We start from the raw sequence: 26,133 nt of genomic DNA on the forward strand, positions 1-26,133 counted from the left end.
CTGTCTGGGACCAATCAGCTGAGGAGTCTTGGCTCCAATGCTGCAAAGAAGTTTATTTTGGGTGCAAAGAGGTGGTGGTGGTGGTGGGGGGATTCAACTATCTCACCTCCAAACAGAAAACCCATAGAATATCCATGTGCACATTTTCAACAACTGGGGAGAGCACAGTTCCCAGGGTCCCTTTCAAGGTAAGTTCACACAGCCAAGCACCAGATGTTGTCATCTGTCTACTGTTGATTAGAAAACACAAACGCTCCCTGCCACAGAGATTCAAGCATGTCACCTATGTGAGTTAAAACAGAACGGCTATGTACATGCTACATGCTACATGCTACATGCTACATGCTATGTCTCTTTCTCTCTTAGTGTTCGGACCCCGGTGTTATTTGGGACAAAGAGGTGTACTGTAAACACTGCAGCCTGTGATATAGTCACACACACACACACACACACACACACACACACACACACACACACACACACACACACACACCGCCCACCCCTCTGGTCTTGGTACACTGCCTGAGGTGTTTCGGACCATTTCTTGGTGGTAGCAACACTCCACTCATGCTGTGGGACTGAGACATAACACAACAGTCAGGTTGGACCATAGATATCTTTTTTGTTTACATCTGTCTGACAGCTACATTAAGCTTTGTCAGACTAATTCATGTTCTCTCAACCTTCCATTAGTTATTGTTGAAGCCAACAGGATAAACGTTGGGGAGAGCGAAAGATAATTTTGAACCTTCTGTCCTTCTGACCACACCTCATAACAAAGCACACCCAACACACATCGGTTCAGAATATTTATTTTGAATCAATATTTTTTTACCACATTTATAGTTCCAGTTTCCTGTCCTAACGTACCGCAAAACAAAAAATTTAAATCCAACTTTTAACAAAATGTCACATTCAAAGGAATCCACATGTGTCGTGTTACACAACATCATTTAGCACCAGGAGCTCAAGTGCTGAATAGAAAACATTCTTCAGCCTGGAGGTGAAACATAAAGTGATGACTCATTTATAAAAGAATAATAATCTCCTATTTGCACATGGCGAGACACAGGACCTGGTGGTGGTCTGTCTCTCTGCTAAACTTTCCATGTTTCTTCTCTGCGGTGATGATGGCCGCGTTGGTATTAGTCCCAGTGGAGACGCTGTCATACTTTCCTGCGCAGCTGTTGTGCTGAAGTTTTCCCCCGTGTCTTGACCAGTGTGACCGTCATCACGCCATTCGATGATGCTCTTCAGCAGACTACAAAGAGCTTTAAGGACACACACATGTTTTCCACGTAAACCATGTATAAACATGTGTAGGATGTGTTTTGTTGTGTTTTGTTGTATTTACTAATGCAACAACATCCCTCTAAGTTCCTGCATGTCAGTATTTCAGTCACATGCCCATGCACAAATAAACAGCACCAATAATCCAGCACCTCTTCCTTTATTGGACACTTTGTGACAAAGTTGTGTGATCATTTTACATTTTCCACTGACAGTACAAGTTTCAGACTAATATGATGACTTATTAACAGATACATTACCCTTTCTTTCCATATCAGCAATTCTTTTTTGCAATACTTGGAAGTGCTTGTGACACTTGCGCCATTGAGTTGGCTCTACATTTTCCATTGTATGTCTGGACTGAAAATGTTATGACTTAGGCAGTATGTTAAATGCAATGGGGTTTACACACATTCATGCTAATATGTTAAGCTTTGCACTACGCTGGCGATACATAGGAATATGTCTCACAAAAGTAACTAAGGTTGCTAATATCCTGGATTTGAGTATAGTGAATTTTTTAAATCATGGTTTTGTCTGAGTGTTGCTGGAAAAGTAAGTATGTGCACAAACAGACACTTGTGGGGTGAAATAGGAGCGAGAAAAGAGGTGAAGGGCAGTGAGTAAAAATGGGAGGAGAGTAGCTGGGTGTGCGACTGTCATCCCATTGAGGGGAGTAGCCGTGGTGTTTTGATCGAAATCCTGCAGATGTGGGAGAGAAGGGTGAGAGAGAGAGAGATTTCCACCCACCCAACTAGGAGACATGCTCATAAACAGAAGGCAGACAGAGTGCGAGTCAGATAGACACAGGATCTCAGGACAGCAGCAGTTCAAACAGCGAGGCAGACAGAAACAGAGTTTCATTGAGAGAAGTTGTTTTATTAAAGGGCAGGAAAAGTCACACAGAGACATTCAAACACACACACACTTATAAACATAGCAAGTGCCAGCCAAACAGACATACAGGAACCAGCTAACCCCAAGACTTACTACCATTAGTCAGAGAGGAAAAGTCTAAACTCATCCCAGATCACACACACACACACACACACACACACACACACTGGTGCTGAGAGTGTGCTACCCCGCGTGTAGAGCAGGGCTGACCGACCCCAACAAGTGGAGCCTCAGGAAGGACGGAGCAAGCGAGTGGATGGATGCATTTTGCAGACTAAGCGGCCTGGACCCTCTGTGGGTGAGTTTGTGAAGTGTTTGGCTGGAATATTTGCGTCAAGCATGTTTCTTATGTCACACAAAATTTAAGCTAATTTGTAATAAGCCAATAATTATGGGTAAGAGTGATGTCAAAGTTAGTTTTTGTTTGTATTATGAGCACCAATTGTTGTTTAATCCTCACCATTGATGTGATTTAGTAAAGCAATTAGCATTAGCCACATTAGCATGTTGTTATAGTATCATTGGCATATCAATAAATGAAAAATAATAAGCCTGTGTGTAGAAGAGAAAGGGGGTAATTTAATCTGAAATGTTAGCTGGCACTCACCAGTATAAGAAGAGAATCATCGTATGCTGGCCTTCTCATATCGCAGTCTGTACGCAGATATGCGAGCGCATTATAAATCTCAACTAAATCAAGTCTGAAAAGGAGAATTTTCTTTTATGCCTGCCAAAATAGTTTTTTACTGGCACTCTGCTCTGTGATTTAGCACAATGAGATGCTGACAGCTGGAGATGCATCACAATGAGTGAGATGCTGTTGTTGTTGGAAAGGCTTTTTAATCTTTCTGCTCGAAAAAAGAAGGATGGACCTGTCAGGAATACAGCTGGATTATTGAATGCACTCGCTCCCAACTTGCCTCTTTCTCCCTCTTCCGCTCTCTCTCCTGAAAGGAAACAGATACACAGAGGGAGACTCTGCGTTTCTGTTTCTCATTACAGCTCTTTCTCTGTTTTTGCTCTTGCAAAACTTCAAAACAATGGCCATCAAACCTTGTTGAGTAAGTGAAAGTAACTATTGTCTTGTGCAGCTCTCTTTTCCACGAATGTTCAAAGTACAGATGTGATGTTCTCAGCCACAATACATCAACAACAATGTATAGAAGATGTGTTAAGGTTTTGTATCATGTTGGCTGCAAAGTACTTTCAGTTATTAACTGTGGTAATTATCCTTTCACATACTTTTTGGACAGCGTCATTGCTCATTGGTCACAGCCTCAGGGTAGTGATGGGGGTTTATATGGCTTTAATACTGAACTGAACATTCACGATCCAGCTCAGCAGAAGAAGTTTGAAACTAGAAAACCCTAATGCATGTGAGCTTTTTAGGCTGGACTAATTTGAAAGGGGTCATTATGAGCTACAAATGTTTTTAGTTTCCTTCTTTTTAAATCAAGCCATCTTGTAATTTGAATTGGGTCCAAGTCTAGGTGAGACTGTCACCAGACCAGTGTCCTCTACACCACATACTCCAATAGGCGCACAATTATGATTTGCTCACAAGACAGTGCAAGATTTCATTTATTTAACTCATTATTAGCCACAGATTTTCTGAGGATGTGAAAAGTGGCATTCAGCAGGTTTGGAGCACAATTAAAGTCTCTACTTTCACATCACTGTGCTTGTCAGGTAAAAATAGACACCTAAGCTAGTGACATCTACTGCACCCACATGAATAGGATAAGTACTGAGCAAAATGCACAAGAAAGTGCTTGGAGAGGTTTCTTACATAAAAGTGTTCTGTTCATCTGCCATTTACCGCAGGAATCAGAAGGGTCTGCGAAAGTAGCCTCCCACACACTGCTTCTCAAGAGATTTATGACTTAAACAGTGCTCACAGAGACCACCGTTATACAAAATGGTGTGTTCATTACATAACCTAAACCACCTCCTTTATAAAAATGTAGCTGTGTGGGAATTGTTGTAACCCTGATGCAGGCAAAGAGTACCACCTCTGATTTGACCAGGTATCAGCATCAGGCTGTGATTCAAACTTATGTGGCTCAGTAGCAATTGATGGTAAACTTGAATTAATCACGGTTAATGCTGAGACACGCCACCCTCCCACAGCAGCAGCAACTACCAAAGTGCATCTCACCTGACATGGTTCACCAGCAGGGCTGCGTTTGTGGCCTCTCTTCCTTATTCCAGTTGGGAGTCTACCAGCAGGGCCAGACTATTCCGGCATGCTAGAAGTTTTAAACCCCTTCCTGTGGTGGCTCTGCAGCGCAGCCTCGTTAGCAAGGCCAGACACCCTGCCCCTCATTAGGCCAGTGAAGTGATAAACAGGCCACTTAGCCCCTGGTATTGTTTTTGTTGAAGACAACACACACGCTTCTGCTGATGTTATACATTCTAAAACCTTTGGCAGCATTGGCCCAACACACCTTGTCTGCGTGGACTGTGAATAGTCTTCATTATTAGGATAATCCTTGGCCTCACATTTTAATCTGTTGACAGTTTACATTGTCCTACTCAAATTAGGAAACAAGCCAAAGACGTGGTCAGAAAAAAAGCCACAAACTGACTAAAAAAAAAGAAGGCCCCTTCCAACTCACACACTGTCAGGATCTGCCCTGATGGATGAAACTGAGGTCTGAGGTCTGAATTCTCTGGACTTGGCTCTCATAATATCTGTCTGTCAGATGATGGATGTAATCTCACAGCTTTACCTGGGTATATTCTCTTGATCTAAACTTCTGGCTTTGATACTCTGTTTTTGTTGTAGGACTGGAACCGTACGTGGTACACAGCCAACCCAGACCTAACCCAGTGTTTTCAAAACACAGTATTGGTGTGGGTGCCCTGTATCTATCTGTGGTTGTTGGTGCCTTTCTACTGCCTTCACCTCTACTGCCATGACTGCGGACGCATTCGAATGTCCTGCCTCTGCATTGCGAAGATGGTGAGACTTCACACAGACTTTGGCCAGTCTTCAGTTTGTTTCCACATGACTGCAATCAGATACAAAAGCAAAATGATATTATTTTTTCTCAAAATAAAACCCAATACCAACAGAAAAGAAATATACGGGCGAATTTGACAGTGTTTCCATTCAGTTTTTCCTTCCTCTCCTGTCCTTCCCAGGTGTTGGGTTTCCTTCTGGCCTCCTTTGGCTTTGTGGAGTTCTTCTACATCCTGCTGGAGAGGAGCCAGGAGATCCAGCAGCACATGGTCTTCCTACTCAGCCCCATCATACGCAGCATGACTGTGGTAAATACTGTTGCTCATTTAAAGTCATTTAAATTTTTGGATTTTTGGATAAGCAGCATCCTGCAAAGTGTTGAGTCTCTAAATCAAGGTCCATCTAACCATGGACATTGGCTTAAAGGAGCAGTGTGTAGGAGTTAATGACTTCTAGCAGTGAGGTTGCGGATTGTAAAGAACTAATTTCCTCTCCTCTCACGCCTCCCATTCCTTTCGAAGATCATGCAGTGGCCTTCAAAAATGCAAAAGACGCTCTCTGTAGTCAGTGTTTGGGTTGTCCCCTCTGGGCTACTGTAGAAGTCATTGACTGAATATATTAAGTTGACATAGTCACTGTGACGGCACCCCTTGGTTTGTGGACTGCTAATTTTAAGTCTTGAGTTTGCCATTTTGGCCATCACCATCTTGGTTCTTTGCCCATGTCGACACTGAATAAGACATTTTTAGTTCACCAAAAGGTTACAATTACCTTTCCTGAACTGAAAACATACTGTGTGTTAAAGTTGTAAGACATAAACATAGACAACTCCCAGACCGGACAACGCTGTGGTAGCAACCTGTTAATCACAAGGTAACCACGCCCTAAGCATTCCCTGTTTTATGTTCGGTTTTACTCTAAATGGACCATAATATACTAAATGAACATCATGCTGCATTGAAAAAATCTTGAAACTATAGGAATTGAGACCATGAACTCATGTAAAATAAGTGTCAAGTAGGGTAATTTCTCACAGACTTACATCAAGACTACTTTTTGTGTCTCCCCCTGATGGCCATTAGAGAGAATGCAAGTGTAAGGCACTTGCGCAATGACTTCCATTGGAGGTTTGTTGCCCGGTACGGTGGTGCAACAAGGCAGACTACGGGAAGAGGTAATGCTCCCTATGTAAATGTGTAGGCCCCATTCTTAGCTTACAAAAACACCTCTTAGTTTGAGGTGGTTATTCATTCATTAAAACATAGTTCTAAATATCATATTCCATTCCTGCCAACGAAGCCCCCTAAATCCATCACACTGGAACTTTAAGTCAGTTTGTTGAACTTATAAAAAATGTTAAACTATTGAAAAGTCCTGAAATAATTGAAATAGCTTCCTACTTTAAGGTCATTTCACAAGTCTCTAGAGATAAGCAGATGGAAATGCCCTGTTATTTATCCTTCAATCAAATTAGGGGGACAAACACAGTGAATAAAAAATAATCATGTAATTGTGTATTAGTTTTACAGAGTCCCAGTGCACTCCTGAGTGTGTATAGAAAAAGCTTTAACTATTGAGCTATGCAACTGATTTGTAGCTCATATTGCACATCTGACATCCTTCCAGTGTTGCTCTGGGTAACAAAAGTTTTGGGAATATTTCAGCTGGCTCACATGTATATTTCTGCTGGCTCACATGTCAATGTGCAGCAAATGAAAGAATATATAGCCTATGTCCAGTATGTTTGCCAGACACTGAGGTGCAAAGATGCATAACCAGGGTTATATTTATAGTGTTGCAGGCAATGCAAATATTACAGTACCCTGTAAATGCTGCCAGTATTTGAGCACCACTCATCATTGTGCAGAGTGCATGTGTAGTGACATCAGCTACTATTTAATGTGGAATTTAAATATGTACGTATAAATAAGAACCTTTGGTTTTGAATAAACAAGACCATACCCAAAATATATAGTGCACATTGATTTGCTCAGGTCTGAGGAGAAACAATGCGAACAACTCAAATGTTTAGATCCAAATCAGTGCAAGATCTGTGTAGATGTATGAAGTCTAGATGAGATATTTACTCTATCCTCCTCTCCAAACATTTTGAATCAAACTTTAACCCAGTATTTATAGAATATAAGGGCTGGTGTGCAATTAGAGAAATGTTTTCTGTGGCTTGTGTTGATGGAAATGACCCCGATTGTTTCTCAAAACATTGATCCCACTCATTTTCTGCAGATTTTAATTGATACTACACTGATGAGTAGGCGCGAAGAATAGTGGGGTGCGGCTGACAACATGGGTGGCATGGCAAGTTTAAAATGCTGTCTGTCCCGAGCAGGAGTGATGTATCATTTACAGGGCAGTTCAGTCAGGGTGCTGAGTCCGGATAGGAAGGGTTGCTGTAGCCCAGTGAGCTGTATAGGTTTACTCACAAAGCTTCCACTCTCTGCAGCCGTATACAGGTCCTACACAGTCTCCAAGTCCAGACAGTCTTGCCCACCTGTGGTCTTTTCAGACTCCTGAGTCAATAACAGCACGTGTTTGGGTAAAAATACACTAAGATGTCTCTTGTATCGAGGGATAAAGTTCAACAAAGATCATTTATTTTGAGAATATAATTTATGAGGCTAAAGGGACAGACAACAAACATCTACTAAATCTAATGAAGAGCTTGTCACCAATCATTAAATCTATTTGCCAGTCCTATCTTTATTAAAGGATATCATTTTCTTGATGCTGATTGTAGCCACCCACCAGCACCCGTTCCCTGGGTGCAGGCCTTGAACACTGTGCTCTTGAAGCTTGGACCAGCTTATTTTCCCAGTTATGGTAACAGTTCTCAGCCCACAAATCGTGGTCACTATTGATGAAAAGCACACACATGACACTGACTATAATCAGCAATACCATAACGTTAAGGTCCTATTCCTTCCCAAGCGCTGCACACTTCCCATGTAATTATAAGGTCTTGATTCAGGGCTCAGTGATGGACTTAGTTCCACCCACTGACATCTACAAACAGATGGTTGATGGTTTTGAGCAATATGGCAAGTCAGAGCGGAAGGCTAGGAATAGCAGGGTCCTTGCCCTCAGATGCTGACCCAAGATCAGCTTTATGATTCCCCCACTTATGTTAAGGTTTGGATTGGGGCTGATGCAGCCTCAACCTCTTCAGGACATAAAGTACTAGCAGTCGAGGACATAAAGTTCTTACCATGGGCTTGGTGCTGCATACTGTGAGATGTAGACATACAGTAACATAGAAAACAAAGAGTTAATCAGAACTAGAGGGGAACAAATCAATGAACAGTATTGGAACATGTATTTAGCTTTTTAAAACGGGATTTTAATCATCATGAATTGTTGTTTATTAATGTAAATACTACTTACAGCTGCAGTAATGTATATTTTAAAATCAACAATCAATCAAATGACTGTGTGTATCACTTATAGTGATCAAAACACATACAATTATCACAGACTGAGCTCTTCTGGACATTTGCAACCTCTTGTAACTAATTGTGTGGGTTTTACGACCTCAATCTCGTTTCCAGACATGGAGGTTTTTAGAAAATAAACTCGCAAAAAAATCCCTGTATGCTACATGTCTAGCACCAATCAGCAGAAAGACGAAGTTAGCGACTAACTGGTGAACATAGCGGAGCATTTAGCAGCTACAGAGCCACAATTTACTTCAGGAGCTGGTGGAGACCAAATTAGAGCTAAAAGGCGAGACCCACATTCATCAGGTGGACACAAATATGACTCAACACAAAAATGTTGCTTCATGTTGGCTGGATGTGTAAACAAGCAACTGTTTGCCAACATGTTTGCAATTTAAACTTCATAGGGTGATAATAAGTCAATTATTTGTTTACAGCGTGTTGTGCTCCTCCCAAGTGGCGAAAAATGAATTGATGCAACTTTTGTTGCAAAAAAGCGTGAAAGTAAAAAGCTTCTCATTTATCACTAGAATAATTGTAATCTGTACATTATCACCAACGTTATTAGAGGTCTTGGACATTCATGGGCTTTGAGTTGGCCAGTTGTCTCTTTAGGTGGACTTTCGGCTCCAACATGCAGTCAGGTGGACTGGAGACTCTAAATTCCCCATAGGTATGATTGTAAGTGCCTGTTTGTCGGTATTCCTCCTTCAAGAGACTGGCAAGCATCAAGTGTGCAGAGAAAATTAATTAACACAAGAATAAATAATCAGTGGGTCACAACAGCAAGGTAATGGAAACCCTGTATGTTGTTTATATTTACCAAAGCACATGAAGATCTTCACCCTCACGGTCACCACACAGAGATCTGTACACATCTCCCCACGAAATGTATAGGGTTGTTGATGTGAAAAACGTATATAATTACCGAGCCACTATGGTTTATAACAGGACAGTCCTGTGGCTCATCCCAAAGTAACCAATGCGGTACTCATCATGAAACCTAAACCCGATTTCTCCTCACTTGGTGATGAGCTGGCATGACCAAGTGACGTCTCAGAAAGGGACCAATACAGACATTTTGGCCAAACACAGAATCCGGCCTATTTTTGAGAAAATAAGGAAAGTATATAACAACATTAAAGAATGTGTGCAGAGCATGCAGCATACTATGCATTAATTTCTTTGTATAGGCGGAAGTCAGCCAGATACCATCTGTGGCTGCAGCCAGGGAAATCCCAAAACCACCATCGGCTGCATTAGATCAGAGTGAATCTAATTATACCCTCCCTGTTTAAAAAGGTTGGCAGTGACATAGGCACCTATTACGGGAGAGATAGGGCTTTCTTCAACTGAATTAAAGTGGATTAATACTGAATAGCAGCTCAGACAGAGGTTTTTTTAACTTACAAAAAGGTCATTCATGTTTTCTTGTTCTTACTGAGTGGCTCCAGGCTGTTTCAAAACAAAGCATCACAGATTTGAGTGTTTTCTAAGCTCGGGAATTGTTTCCTCTCCTGTGTTGTGAGACCCCCACATGTGAATTCTTAATTAAATGATCTCTGTCTCTCTTTGTTTCTCTCTAGATCTTGGCCTTATGCATCATCCAGTTGGAAAGAATAAGAGGCTGTCGTTCCTCTGTATTCCTTTTCCTGTTCTGGGTCTTGGCTGTGGTCTGTTCCCTGGTGCCTCTAAGAGCGAAGATCCAGCTGGCCATGGATGAGGTATGTCTTTAGACTATTGATTAATATGATTGTTAACACAATAACATATAATTTCATAAAACAATATCAACACAGTGTCCTAACATATTATGTTGTATATTCCAAGCATCCAAGATGCTCAATATTGAAAATACGGAATAATTCAGAGCCAAAGTAAGTGTATTTGTCAAGTTTGAACTTGTGAACTTGCGGTGTCAAAACACCATGCAGGGATATCTAATCATGTCCACACCAACCCATCGTCTAGACACAAGACTCCAGCAGCACAGCTTGAGATATACCCTGTGTCAGCAAAGAGTTTCTGTTTCATCCCCCAATTTAAACCAAGGTAGCCAAAGTTAACCCAGTGTTGCAGGATGACTCTGCCAATTCTGGTCAAGCCTGTGTGTGTTTAAGTTTTCCTTTTCTTCCTGTGCCTCGCGTCAGACACTGCAATCATTGTTGTATGGGGTACATTTCTATTTAAGCGTGCACAGCCATGGGGCAGTTGCATTTGCATTTCTATAAAAACATACAAACACACACACATCCATATTTCTGTTTTATCGTCCTCAGTGTGACATTCCGACACTGTTTGGGGGAGAGTAATGATGGGCCTTGGATAAATGCTGGTGAGACACGGCAGTCCAGGGTCAGACCAGAGGAACGTCAGCGCTGTGTTTATGGGCCTACACTGCTGTAAACACAGCCAGATGGAAATCAATGCATCTGCACATAATGCAATGCCATTTAGAATTCAGACACAGATGTTTTCATTTCATTCAACCACACACACGCGTGACCACTTATATATTTCTCCCCCATATCGTATATCTCTCTAAATGTTAAATAACCTGTTAAGCTGTTCATCAATAACTCCAAAGGTCTAAATACCATCCAGAGTCTTTTACTTGGTCATGAGATTGAATAGTAGCCAACCACATACTGAGGGGAAATGATTGCACAAGATACAGTCAAAGTTGGACTGGATATAATTAAGAAAACTACATAAACAAACAGATGTCTAATAAGATGATACAAGGGTTGTTCGCTACAAACTAAAGACAAAAAACAAAGAAAGTTATCATTGACTTTCACTCAAAAGCTAATAACTCCTGTTAGAATAGTTTGAGACATGTGCTAGCTAAATAAGCTAATATGCTATGCACAAAACTTGAAACAGGGAGAAACAGCTAACCTGACCTCCAAACACATTATATCTCTTTTGTTTAGTACAAAGAAAAATATGTACAAAAACAACACTGGTTTTACTGGTGGGAGGATTTTAGGATAAGTTTGGACAAAGACAGTTTTGCTGTTTCCTGTTTTTGCTAACTGGCTGCTGGCTCTAGCATTGTCTTTGACATGTTTTTGTATATGTGTTAGTGTTACAGTATGTCTTGCAGAATGTTTTAATATGCTGCTGATAACATTACAGTTGCAGGACAATTCATCTGAGATAGTAAAAAAAGTACTTTCATCTTGTAACATTTTTTTAAGAAAAGTGGTGTAGGGCGGTTAAGCAGATTTTCCCTGTCTACTGTGTCAACTTAAATATTGTACTGATACATATGTGAATATTTATAAAGAAAGTGTTTAATTCACATTGCAGCGTTGATGGCTAGAGTTCACTGAGTTCCTGTTTGTCGACCCTTGGCCATTCTTAGTCGCCTGACCTACATTTTTCCCACCCAATCGCCGACCATCCTGACCCTTTTTTTCACGGTGTGGCCGGATCCATTTGGCCCCTTCATATCTCCTTTCTGGGCACAGCACCACACTTTTCAGAGAAAAACGTTTTTACTGTTTACCATGGCTCTGACTTTCATGCATAGCCATTGCATGCGCATTGGACAGACTGGCTGTGGCAGTGGCCTTGACCCAGTAGTAAATAATGCATCTGCCAAACCCCATAATTTCTGTACGTGAAGAATAACAAGCGAGTCCTACATTTCAAGAAAGTCTCTTAGTGGTTAATATCGCAGCTGCTCCCTTGATTGACTGTAAGGGTGCTGGTTTGTGAAACCACAATCTCCCTATTTACAGATATGGGCTCCTAGCGTGACTGAGAGGGAGCTTTAACTATCACTTCATTTATATGAAGTACACCATTAAAGACTGGGTTCTAACTCTGATTTAGCCTAAAGGTCCAAAATACTCTTTATTGTGTCTGTGATCTTGGTGTGTAAACCATCCCTCTGCTATACAATGTGGAAGCATGGGAAAAGCAATGTATTTTCAAGCCACGGTGGAGTTAAATGTCGCAATATACCACAGGATGTTGTGTGATTTGTTAAGTAATGTTGAAATAGATGAAAGCACATTGATCCTGTTATTTTTGATTCCTTATGTCTTGATTTAAGAACAATGTTATTTTAATTTGGCCACAAAGCCAATTCATTCCTTAGCTTGACATATAAGTTAGTCTAACTTACAATACGTGTCTGGAACAGCTTAACACAAATAAACTGAAGGAACTCTGGCTAAAATACTGGTATGTTTCAGCCCTATAGCAACCTCCTTCATCTGTGCTTTCTTATTCCACAGGGCATTGCCTCAGACATTGTACGATACCTCGCCTTCTTCTCCTACTTCACAATCCAATTGGCCCAGCTCTTTCTGTGCTGTTTTGCTGACAAGCCTCCAGAGGGAAAAACTGTCTTGGAAAAGGTAGGCAGAGAAGAATGTATCCCACTTCCGTCAAAAACATCCACTCTGATCCAACACCCAGGAAAGAAAACGCCTGAGCAGCTATCTTGTGGTTTTCAACTTTTGTTGTCAAGACATTTTTCCCTTTTGGAGGAAATGATGTGATTCACCTCCCTCCCCCCTCCCACTCTCACTTCACCGCTTTGGCTTCCTATAAGGAGAGTGTTAATGTGAGTGCGTGGTTCTCCTGCATACCATCACCGCGACTCACTCACTTCAGCTTTGGATAACATCAGGACCACTGCTGAAAGCCTGTAACCACACAACAGCATAGGCATTACTTAATACAGGTCTCACTATTCCATCAAACATGAGCCTGATGACACTGAAGCTCCAAATAGCAAGTAGATTCCGGACAGCTGAGAAAGTTATTGAAAATGAACTTCTAATCAATACAGACGTGTGATGTAACACTTCCCCGTTGATAAACAATCAAAATAGCTAGAAAAGTCCCTCAGAAGCTCTTGGTTGGTGATGAAGAGGCTGAGGGGGCTGAGGCCGCAGTCTGACGTGGTGGTCACACCCGTTGGTCGCTCCTTGGTGTGTCCTCCTCGTCTTCCTCCACCTTCTCCTCCTCTCCGGCCCACGTTTTGGTTAGAGTTACTCACAGGAAGAGAGGAAGCGTGAGGGCGCTGGTAATGAAGTGAGCAAACACCCTGATGAGGGCGTGGCAGGGTGGAGAGATGCCATAAATAATGCGTGAGTGGACAAACTTTCTGTCTGTGTGTGTGTGTGTGTGTGTGTGTGTGTGTGTGTGTGTATCCATCACAGTTTGTGATTAGACATTTCCGCTCTGTCTGAGCTAGACCTCAAAACGTCATCTCCCACCCATAACACTGAACTTTATTTATTCCGTCCTGTGGGAGTTCATGGCCTCTGCTCCCCACGATGGACCACCTGACTGTACACACATTAGCATTCTTAAACACACTCCTCACAAGTGCACCATTTAACAATCAACCGATGGCCTCTGTGAAGCTGTGTGTGTCTCGCAAGCCTTAAAGTGGTGAGAGCTTTACTGTGAAAACAACATTGAGTCTGGTCTTTAATCTGTTGCAGAATCCCTGTCCCGTGAATGACGCCTCTTTCCTGTCAAAGATTCTCTTCTGGTGGTTCACTGGGTAAGATGGTTCTTCAAAAACCCTCAATTTCTTGGCTTTGGTGGAGTCACTACAGCAACAGTTTGTACTTGTTTACAATAATAAGTGTGTATTGTTGACGATTGTGCATGCAAATCATCCTCCGTCAGGCTTGTGGTGAAAGGATATCGCACCCCGCTGGCAGCAGAGGACTTGTGGACCTTGAGAGAGGAAGACACATCGCGCAAGATCATCTCTGCTCTGGAGGAGGATTGGACAGATGAATGTGCCAAACTTCAAAAGTGAGAACGCGTCATAATTTGAGTCTGACCGTTTTTTTGGACCGGCAATTTGGTATTGAACTTTAATAACTTTGAAAGACTCTAAAAAGACAGAATAAACATGATCAAGAGTCTAAAACCATTCAAACTGCTAATTATAACTATAATAATTAATTAGCATGCTAACATTTCCTTATTTGAGCAAAACACAAAATACAGCTGAAGCTGATGGGAACGTCAACAGCTTTGCAGGTATTTGGTCATAAACTCAAAAACACAAAATTTCCCACAATGCAACGAATAGCATCATTCTCCCATGCCCCCAGTTTGTAACACAGACTTTATGTCACAAATATTTAGTCTCAAACATCCTAACCCAAATGAAATCACCTTATTTTATTAGACCTTAGAAAGCTCCATCTAGAACCGCAGTAGACAATAATGGCATGTAGTACTCCTCAAGATGAGTACATTTACTTTCATGCATACGATCTGCCCCTTTAATGAGCGCTGTGATTGGCTGCCAAATCTTCTTTGTGTATTGGCTGGTAGTTGTAGAATGAAGAAAACTTGTACAACAACATGAACGTGTCTTGCACGAAGAATCATTTCCATTTTATTGCAATGTGGCCAAACATCAGCATGGTGTCAGTTGAATTAATGACCCAAGCAGAACATAACTTAGCCATGATTACGGTAAATTGGGAGTTCAGGACGTCTCACCACCCTAGGCATTTTGGGCCAAAAATAGGTCCAAAGAAGTCCCTTGAGGACATAGAGCACCATAATGTCAAGGCAATAACCTTGTGTCAAAGCTTGTTAACGTGATCCAGTGCTTTGAAGCTCCCTTGTTAAAACCAATAATCATGTGAATAATGCTTTTTACTGCTGGAGAATTCTTATGTCCATCAGTGATGGTACGAATAACAACAGCGGTTTTTACAGTCTGTTTTACATTAAAGACTTGAAAGGCGCCAGCATCATGTTGGGTCATCTCTGACACAGATGTCTGTAACTGCATGAATTCTCTCGCTCTGGCAGGCAGGAGAAGGCCTTAGCGTCGGGTGTGGCGCTAGGGAGCCGACTGCCAGACCAGGCTCAGCTCCTCAGGAAGCTGCAGAAGGAGCAGAGCTCCGGCTTCTTCCTGCTCAGGACGCTGGCACGCAAGTTCGGTCCTTACTTTCTGACCGGTACCCTGTGTATCATATTCCACGATGCCTTCATGTTCGCCATCCCCCAGGTGCTCAGGTAAGCCTTCCAGGGAGAAACCTAAATCTGCTCTCACAATGTGTGCAATCTTGCAAATAAGAAATTGCTGTTGTGTGATTTGCCAATGTTTGTAGAGATTTGCTTTCTCTCAACCCAGTACAATGAAGCCCAGGGTTATTTATAGTACAAAGAGCACCACAAATAACAGGATAATCCACAAATGTTTGTGTTCTGCTCATTCTGCATGAAGATGATTGCATTGAAGAACAAGAAGTTGTCAACGAAATTACTCATAGGACAATTGCTATCGCAAGTGACCGCGTCATTATATTCTCAAAGAGATGTTGTTGTTATTGAGTTTTTCAAATATAGCTTCCCACAAACCAAATGGTATTGCATTCACTCTATTAAGGAAAGCTGCAGCCAATATTTCCAAACCTCAGCTCGGCCTGAAATTACCTGGATGGACTGCAGTCCAGGCACGAGTAAAAATAGGTTTTATTGTGGTTTTGGGGGCGAAACTGTCCAATTTAGGGATTTAAGTCGAAAAGATTATATTTTTCTGCTTAACATTGGTTAGGTAGATACTACAGTCTACATATATGGATATACTTTACAGTAGAAACAACTCCTTGGATATCACCTTCATTGTCCTGTTTTCAATGATTTGAGACTCAAACAAAAACAGAAGCTGGCAGCAATGAAAACCGGTTACGGCTGACCCGCTACCCGCCGCACAATCCCACCAGCCAGACTGGAATGTTGTTGTTCATGCACAGCACAGAATCAGTAGAAGTGTTAATTACGGTCATGGAGCTGTGAGCAGATAAAGTCGACGAGACCACATCCCTCTGTTCTCCAGTGAGGAGGAGAGGGAGAGGAGGCTCTAAATGGCAGTAATGCTGTCGGACCACAATAAGGGAACCGCTGGCCAAGTGTGAGGTCAGCCTGGCCACAAGCTGAGCGCTGTTGTGCAACCCGATCTACTTTGTGCGGACCACTCAGCCAGCAGCCACAGCAGCACGAACGGCTACTGGTTTAAGGCCCACAATGAAAGTCACATAATACCACATTGAATTAAAAAACAATGTAAAAAGAATGATGTTGACAGGGTAAAAAACCTGTCTGTGTCTGCTTGATTGGTTTCATTCACTGTGGTCCAGTGAAAACTGTACATATAAACAAAAAGATTTTGATTTGACTTACATGCACTTAAAAACTGAACATCTGATTAAGTATTAATCTCCTCCTCCACAGCCTTCTTCTGGATTTCATGAGAGACGAAGATGCTCCGCTGTGGAAAGGCTACTTCTACGCCACTCTAATGTTCCTGCTGTCCTGTCTCCAGTCCCTCTTTAACCATCAGTACATGTACACATGCTTCACAGTGGGAATGAGGGTGAAGACAGCTGTTATGGGCTTGGTTTACAGGAAGGTGGGTAAATCTACATCCACAGACATGTAGCCACTAACCTCTTCACAGCATATAAATTAGATTTTAAATGGTAAAAACAACAGCTGTATCTCCTTTTAGACGGGGAAAAAAGAGTAAGATTTACAGCTAATCTAATCGCTTTATCTAAAATGAATGATTGTCTGAAATCTTTCTGAGGGTGTACATTTATATTGGACAACTGAGGACTAAAGTGTCTTTGTCTCTTTTGTCATCGATCCAGTCTTTGGTGATAAACAGCTCTGCCAGGAGGACTTGCACTGTGGGAGAGATTGTGAATCTGGTTTCGGCAGACACTCAGAAGCTCATGGACTTTGTGGTGTACTTCAACGCTGTCTGGCTGGCTCCTATTGAAATTTCTCTTTGTCTCTTCTTCCTCTGGCAGGTATGTCCAAATGTTTTCACAATGCCGCATATTCATGCACCACTGCATTTTAACTGGCAGGCCCTTGACACCATTTTATCCTTTGTGGTATTTAGCATCTCGGCCCATCGGCTTTGGCAGGAATCGCCACTGTCATTCTCATTTTCCCCCTCAACGGATTCATTGCAAAGAAAAGAAGCAAGCTACAGGTAAAAACAGTAACATGAATCCTGCGCACGTTGGCTCCAGTAGTCCTGACATCTGGCATGTTCAGGTCAGGGATGCCACAGCTGGTTTAGATAGTGGCTGAAGAGCCACGTGGGTGTTTGGCCTGGATGGTACATTCTCTCTTGTCCTTGTGATGTCTGCCCCATATAACGCGCTTGAAAAACAATGAAAGGAAAGGGCGGGCAGTAGGAGGACATCATTTTTCATTTCTTTGGAAAAACAGACGGTTCTGTAAATTTTGATGGCAATTTAATCAAACTTAGTCTTGAATGCAGTGACCACATTCCAGGCCCTTTGTTGTTTCCTTGTCATAAAATTCTGAATTCAACAAGTTATATGATGTTCAGGAAAACTACAACAGTTGTAACGAGCGCAGACAAATGCATGTATTTGCTTTCGTCTGATAATTGTCTTTCCACTGTGCCACAGCTTTCTTTCATGACAAACCGTAAAAAGCTCTTTATCTGGTCAACAGGAGGTCCAAATGAAGTTCATGGACGGCCGCATCAGACTGATGAATGAGATCCTGAATGGAATAAAGATTTTGAAGTTTTATGCCTGGGAGAAGGCCTTCCTGGAGCAGGTTTTGGGCCACAGAGAAAAGGAGCTCAAAGCCCTGAAGAAGTCTCAGATCCTTTATTCGATCTCCATTGCATCCTTCAACTCCTCTTCTTTCCTGGTAATAGCACGAAACTAGAGGAGCTACCAATAAAAAGGGTACATAAAGACCTCAAACTCACTGTGTGGTGCACTGAGCTTTGTGCAAGGTCAGTTAGCATTGTAGAATGGAAAAAAGATATTGGACTAATTTAAGAGTCATGCTCCAAGCATGACAAAAAATTAAACAACATAAAAATGCATATTTGTATACATACATTGTAGACATACAAGCATACATTTGTGTACATATAGGAACAACTGGGCTTGAGGCTCAGAGAGTACTGAGAGACAGACTAATGGTTTTTGGAGAATAAATTTGAGAAATTTTGAATAACACCAGCTTAATCCTATAAATTGTGTTTCTAAAGATCCTCCATCACACAAGTCTTCACCTGTGTATGTAATATTGAATCTCTTTTTCCCCAAGATTGCCTTCGCCATGTTTGGAGTCTATGTGACGCTCGATGACAGGAACGTCCTGGATGCACAGAAGGTTTTTGTCTCAATGGCGCTAATCAACATCCTGAAGACCCCACTAAGCCAGCTTCCATTCGCTATAAGCACGACTATGCAGGTAGGTGACATTGTAATGTCATACCTGGGATTGTTCTGAGATGGGGTGTTTTCCATCCATGGTGCCTGAGAAGGTATATGTTTATGGTCCCGTGTGATGGATCTAGCTCAGTTAACTAACCACAGTTTCTGTTTCAGGCTATGGTGTCACTGAGACGTCTGGCAAAATACCTGTGCTCAGAGGAGCTGAAAGGGGACAATGTTTTAAAGGATCCATTGAGTCCTGGTAAGAACCCCACCCATGTATAAACTTGAACATTAAATGAAAAAAAATACTATTCTGCGCGATTTAATTTCAGCCATTTCCACAATTGGTTCCCTATACTGCCTTAAATCATAGGCTGTCATAATCTATATGAACAGCTCGCAAGATTTGGTTGTTTATATCTGTGGAGTACCACAACCTTGTATGGGTGGATCATGTGCACAGCCACTTCCTGGTCCCTGGCGAACTGGTAGACAGGGTAATGATAGGATGTTCCCATTTAGTGGTTGAATGTAAATCACACCATGAATTCAGACATATGATTCATAGAGAAAGAAAAGAGAAAAACCATGCAGTCGTCAGTCTGTAATCTGTCAACACTTCCTAGGACAGTTGTGAAAAGCAACAGCTCTGTAATTTGTATGATTAAGCTAATTCACTTGTAATTACGCCCACTTGCACTCAGACGAAAAACTTTAAGGGGGATTTTTGTTTTGAAAGTATGTTTGTGGCTCAGGTTGAAGGAACATGTCCTGTCTTCAGAGTTTATTGCAGGTTTTGTTCATTTTACTGAACCTTTCTTTCTCATTTAGATGGGGAAGACTTGGTGATAGAAAACGGCACTTTCAGTTGGTCTGCTGAGGGCCCTCCATGTCTTAAAAGGTTGTCTTAATGTCTTAAAATAATGAAAACAAAATATATCTACAATAAAAAGAAAGGGACTGACAGAACAATTATTTTCTTTGTTGACAGGATCAGTATCCATGTGCCACGAGGTTCCCTCGTCGCTGTAGTCGGACATGTGGGCAGCGGAAAGTCCTCTTTGTTGTCCGCCATGCTTGGTGAAACAGAGAAAAGGAGCGGCCGTGTCATTGTTAAGGTATTGAGCTTGTATTGAATATTGTATGAAAGTTGTATTCATAGTTGTGGGTTTTATTTAATTAATACTGACAGGCTCTCTTTTGACATGTGTCTACACAGGGCTCGGTGGCGTATGTGCCCCAGCAGGCCTGGATCCAGAACGCCACAGTCCAAGACAACGTCTTATTTGGCTGTGAGAAACTGAAGACATGGTACCACCGAGTGCTGGAGGCTTGCGCACTGCTGCCCGACCTGGAAATCCTACCTGCTGGAGATACTACAGAAATTGGAGAAAAGGTATTGAAATAGAGAAATGGATATTATATGTTTTAGGTTTTTTTGTATTTACAAATCCTTTATCTAAACTGTTGAATCACTGTGTCCCTGCAGGGATTGAACCTCTCAGGTGGGCAGAAGCAGAGGGTGAGCCTGGCCAGGGCTGTCTACAGAAAGGCTGATGTGTACCTCATGGATGATCCTCTGTCTGCTGTTGATGCTCATGTGGGCCAACACATATTTGACAAAGTCATTGGACCAAAAGGAGTCCTTAGAGACAAGGTAATACATGTTACAAAACCAAAATGCAACTCAGCTGCAAAGAGTTAAACATGATTTTACAATTCCTTCAACCACTTACAGGCATGTTATCATACACCACTTTACTGGCACTTTTGTTTTGAAGAAAGCCTCAATTATGTATTGAATTGTGCTTACACAAAAAAAATGCTATACAGACTCGCATCCTAGTGACCCACGGGATGAGCTTCCTGCCACAGGCTGACCTCATCCTCGTCCTAGGAGATGGAGAAATCACAGAGAGCGGCTCCTACCAGGAGCTCCTAAGCCGCCATGGCGCCTTTGCCGACTTCATTCACACCTTTGTCAGCACAGAGCGAAAAGAGAGTGCTATACAGAGAGGTGAGAAACATTTTGTTCAATGATGACCGTACAAATAAAATTCTGCGTGTCCAGAGTGGAGGACTACACTTTAATGTTTATCAGTCTCAAGATGAATAATCCCAATTTTAAACTCCAAAAATGTCCCTTTCTTGAAGCTGGTTCCAGGAGGTCCAATGCTCGTCTCAGCATGGTCGACTTCATGCCATTTTCCAGAGACCTGTCACAGGAGCAGCTCATTGGGTGTGTAAACAAACATGTAAACTGGAAATTTGTAATAAAGAAATTTGGCATCCCAAGCATGACCTCTGGCCTCTCTGTATCCTGCAGGGGTGACACCACGAATACCAACCTGCAGAATATGGAGCCCGTATCTGAAACAGACCAGGAAGAGGTACCAGAGGACTTGGGCAAGCTAACTGAGGCTGACAAGGCCTGTACTGGAAGGGTAAGTCAGAACATGTTTGTAATTATCATAAAACATATAATGATCATCTAATTGCTTGAGATTGACAGGTACATTTTGTGTTGTTCTACATCAGGTGCGGTTGGCGATGTACAAGAAGTACTTCAAGACCATCAACTTGGCCATCATTATTCCCATCGTCTTCCTGTACGCTTTTCAGCAGGGCGCCTCATTGGCCTACAACTACTGGCTGAGCGTGTGGGCTGACGACCCGATTGTTAACGGCACCCAGATTGACACAGACCTGAAACTGACCGTGTTTGGTGCACTTGGCTTTGTGCAAGGTCAGTTAGAGAGCTTTAGGAATCCTCATGGCTCAGACAAATGAAGAGTCGACACAGGTTTGTTGAGGTTTGACTCTGATGTGATCAAACATCTTTCCCCTCTCTTCAGGTGTAGCCATCTTTGGTACGACTGTCGCCATCTCCATCTGCGGCATCATCGCCTCTCGCCACTTGCACATGGACCTGCTGATCAACGTGCTGCACTCTCCGATGTCTTTCTTTGAGTGCACGCCCAGCGGCAACCTCCTCAACCGTTTTGCCAAAGAGATCGACGCCATTGACTGCATGGTCCCCGATGGCTTGAAGATGATGCTGAGCTACGTCTTCAAACTAATGGAGGTCTGCATCATTGTGATGATGGCGACCCCCTTTGCAGCCGTGATCATCCTGCCGCTCGCTTTCCTTTACGCCTTTGTCCAGGTACATTTTCCCCCCGACATTTCAACTCGCCACATGTCACTTTTTTTCTTTGAGAGTTTTATGTTCAAAGTGGCTTAGCAAGAGCTGGGTACCATTACAGTGTATTACTGGAAAGCTCCGGGCTCCAAACCAACCCTGCTGATTTTGCCATTCACTTGTGTTTTGTTCCCCCGCGTGCTGACATAGTTGTTACACACATTCTCTATAATTCACTATGAATTATGGGAAAGCCCTCAGTGATCCCTCTTGGTTTCACTCATTAAAATATTTTTTTAACTTTTCCACTGTGGGCTACAGAGCTTCTACGTTGCCACATCCTGTCAGCTACGGAGGCTGGAAGCTGTGAGTCGCTCGCCCATCTACACCCACTTCAACGAGACGGTGCAGGGCGCCAGTGTGATCCGGGCCTTTGGCGAGCAGTCCCGGTTCATTCTGCAGGCTAATAAGCGGGTCGACTTCAATCAGACCTCCTACTTCCCTAGATTTGTGGCCACCCGGTGAGATGATATGTGATGATTATAATGTGCTTTCATTTCATTAATGCATCGCTCAGTTAAAGTTCATGAAGGTTGGTGATGATTCAAAGTAGCAACAGCTGCTGCGATTGTTTTATGTCACATGCTTACACAAAAGGACTTCTGGCTTTAGTAGACACATTTTGGTACTTGCCTGCCCACTGCTAAATCAATATTACATCCACAGGTGGCTGGCAGTCAATCTAGAGTTTGTCGGTAATGGTGTGGTCTTAGCTGCTGCCATTCTCTCTGTGATGGGAAAAGGCACCCTGAGCCCAGGCTTAGTTGGTTTGGCTGTGTCACACTCCCTCCAGGTAAGAGGCTCTACCCACAGACACGCTCGCACACATTCTCACATAGCAGTTCTGGAGGTTTCCCAATACCTTATTTCACACACCGCACATTATTGTGGGATTGCAATTAGAGGTTAAACTGGGGAAAGTGGAATATAAATGCATTGCTTTTCTCAATCAGCAAAGGCATTTTTCAGCGCAGGAAAGAATAAGATTGAAAGTAAACCTCAGTGTGTTGGATATTTTGCAGGTGACTGGAATCCTGAGTTGGATTGTGAGATCCTGGACTGATGTGGAAAACAACATTGTGTCTGTGGAGAGAGTCAACGAATATGCTGAGACTGCTAAAGAGGTCTGTGTTCTCACTACAACAAAACAAAGCACAGCTCCAAACACTAAATCCAACACTGTACAACACAATGGGTTTTTTGTTCTCTACTCACCCTTTCTTATTGTCTCATTCAGGCGAGTTGGAGTATCGAAGGCAGCTCCTTGCCCCTGGACTGGCCCCAGAGAGGTACTATTGAGTTCCAGGACTATGGGCTGCAGTACCGTAAAGGCCTTGAGTTGGCTCTGAAGGGCATCACCTTACATATTCATGAAAGAGAGAGGGTGAGTCATTTTAAGCTTAGATGGTTTAAATTGCTTGAATTATGTTATACATACATTCTAACTAAAAACCTATTTTTCAGATTGGAATTGTGGGTCGTACCGGAGCGGGCAAGTCCTCACTTGCCCTGGGAATCTTCAGGATCTTAGAGGCAGCCAAGGGAAAGATCTTTATAGATGGAGTCAACATTGCCGACATTGGACTCCATGACCTCAGATCACGCATTACTATCATTCCTCAGGTGCGACAGTAGTAATAACAGAATCTGAGCCTTGGCTTTCATCACATAAACTGTTTGCAATAGCTGCAATCCGTATCCAATGGAGAATAAGCCATTCTAAATTGTAATAATCGTGTTACCAGTCTGAAGCGTGTGGTGATGAATAACATCTGCTGTCCCCGCTGCCAGGACCCTGTGCTGTTCTCGGGCTCCCTCCGAATGAACCTTGACCCCTTTGACACCTACACAGATGAGGAGATGTGGAGGTCACTGGAGCTCGCTCACCTCAAAAACTTTGTTTCTAATCTGCCCGACAAACTCAACCATGAATGCTCAGAGGGAGGAGAAAACCTCAGGTATACAGATACGACTCAGTGCACTGTATATAAACCATTTGATTGTTTCTCTAGTAGTCAATAAACAAATATTAATACAGGGATACCCACACAAAGTTCCTGATACATACAGGATAGAATCTAATATGTGATTTGCACCCTCTCCTTTGTTTGTGTAGTCTGGGTCAGCGCCAGCTAGTGTGCCTAGCCAGGGCCTTGCTGAGAAAAACCAAGATCCTGGTTTTGGACGAGGCAACAGCTGCTGTGGACCTGGAGACGGACACACTCATCCAGTCAACAATTCGCACACAGTTTGAAGACTGCACCGTCCTGACTGTTGCTCACCGCCTCAACACTATCATGGACTACACCAGGTACATTATAATCTATAAATTGGCGATATTTTTATGGTATTTAGTGGACTGACAGAAAACTAATCAAGGATAATTAATCATTAACAGTATACCAATCACATGCCCAGTCATAGGCCGAGACAACCCAAAACCCATAGCTTTACGAAACATGTCAGATCAGGTGTAAAAAATAAATGGATCTAAAACCCATCTTCCTTCTTTTTTTTTTTGCCGCTTCACAGAGTGATCGTCATGGACAGAGGGCACATTTCAGAGATGGACTCTCCAGCCAACCTCATCGCACAGCGGGGACAGTTCTACCGAATGTGCCGGGAAGCTGGACTGATCTAACTCTTCATTGGGCTTCGTACCACGGAGCCGGTGTCCAGATTTACAGATGTGGCATCTTATTTGTGTGGCTCTGCGGCACACATAAAAGTGTGCCATTCCAAGCTTTGTGGCAGCCCAAAGCTCCTCTCCATCAGGGCATTGTCAATGAATCTCAAGAGCAGCTGCTGACGCAGTCCTTATATGTTGGTTTTGATCACACAGAGATGCTGTCCTAAAGACATTGTTAACCTCAGATGATGAACATTCAGAAGAAAGCTCCAGTGGATTGTTGAGTGTCTGAATATTGTTTATAGAGTTGTGGAGTCTTAAGGATTCTCATTCTCTTTTTCAATGGATTATAATATTTTTGTAGTTTTTATAAGCACATGGTATATTTTCTGATGTTGTCTCAGGCTTAAACGATGTTTACTCATTTTTTCTTTTTTTAGCTTTGTATACCAAGAAAGAGGCAATTTTGTAATTGAAAACCGAAGTCTATTTCATCTTGTTGCCCCAGAAACTGGGACAGGAAATACTCTGACACACTAACCTTCAAAAAGATCAACCCTGGCAAACACAGAGGAAGTGAGGTTTTAACTGCTTTAAAAAGCTGAGCTGGAAGCAGCCACTGTGGAGTTTTTATGTCAGGGAAAAGAGGAAAATATTGAAGTGAGCCAAGACATAAGCAATCGTCAAACTATGTTGTGGCTGTTGTTTATTCCTGTCAAAGTAAACACATAAAAAAGTCAGTAGAGACCTTGCTGGTCAGATTTAACCTGACGCTGGTAGTAAAAACCCCCATGAATGAAGAGAATGCCTCTTCAAAACAATAGTGATAAATCTCTGTGTGATTGTCACTCTGCCTCCACCACCACACAACTCAGGCCATATGCAGAGAAGAAGAAAAATCAGTATTGTTCTTATGATGCTGACATGCCAGACTGTAAATAGTCCACGTTGACCTTTAGTCTCGATTCAAAGAAAGAACCCTATGTACTTTTTAAAGAGAATAGGCATTCACTGTTTTTGTCTTACTGGTTTAGACAATATATTGTAAGAGGAATCCTATTTATGTCATATGACAAAATGTATTAAGTGTCCTTAAGATTTTGGATTGTATATATTTATACTTTTTATAAACAAGCTTGTTGATTTTTTTCACTTTTACTGTTAATGTACTGTCTTGTTCCATACATCATGCTGAATAATAAATGTTATTTGAGTCTACAATGTCTTAATGCTTTCATGTCTTTGCAAATGAATGTTTGGGGGGGAAACACAATGCTTACAGCCCTTACAAATACATGTTTTTAATAAAAGAAATGTGTGATGTACAGTAAACCCACATCATCCAAGGTCTCAACTCTCACATCTAGATCTCTCATTGGAGGTTATATAATTAATAACCATATTGTGATGCATGCAGCCAGGGGATGGGATTGACTCTGAATCCACATGCATTTAGCTTGTCTTCTAACAAT

At 42.2% G+C, this 26,133-nt stretch overlaps 1 protein-coding gene across 1 annotated transcript; it reads left to right on the forward strand.

The window, feature by feature from the left end:
* Nucleotides 1–2,109: 2,109 nt before the first annotated feature.
* On the forward strand, nucleotides 2,110–25,833 carry abcc6a (ATP-binding cassette, sub-family C (CFTR/MRP), member 6a). The gene is made up of 31 exons (XM_034542333.1): nucleotides 2,110–2,485; nucleotides 4,976–5,152; nucleotides 5,335–5,460; nucleotides 10,191–10,328; nucleotides 12,855–12,977; nucleotides 14,076–14,137; nucleotides 14,266–14,397; nucleotides 15,418–15,624; nucleotides 16,843–17,020; nucleotides 17,262–17,423; nucleotides 17,519–17,611; nucleotides 18,106–18,309; nucleotides 18,718–18,864; nucleotides 19,002–19,089; nucleotides 19,662–19,731; nucleotides 19,822–19,948; nucleotides 20,050–20,226; nucleotides 20,320–20,487; nucleotides 20,664–20,847; nucleotides 20,985–21,069; nucleotides 21,157–21,274; nucleotides 21,369–21,576; nucleotides 21,686–21,996; nucleotides 22,294–22,493; nucleotides 22,699–22,825; nucleotides 23,055–23,156; nucleotides 23,270–23,416; nucleotides 23,497–23,655; nucleotides 23,824–23,990; nucleotides 24,149–24,343; nucleotides 24,565–25,833. Exons 1-31 carry the CDS (start codon nucleotides 2,444–2,446, stop codon nucleotides 24,671–24,673), a joined length of 4,533 nt encoding a protein of 1,510 aa, XP_034398224.1. The 5' UTR covers nucleotides 2,110–2,443; the 3' UTR covers nucleotides 24,674–25,833.
* The last annotated feature ends 300 nt before the right edge of the window (nucleotides 25,834–26,133 follow it).

This window comes from Cyclopterus lumpus, chromosome 1, assembly GCF_009769545.1.
Source record: "Cyclopterus lumpus isolate fCycLum1 chromosome 1, fCycLum1.pri, whole genome shotgun sequence".
Classification (NCBI taxonomy): domain Eukaryota; kingdom Metazoa; phylum Chordata; class Actinopteri; order Perciformes; family Cyclopteridae; genus Cyclopterus; species Cyclopterus lumpus.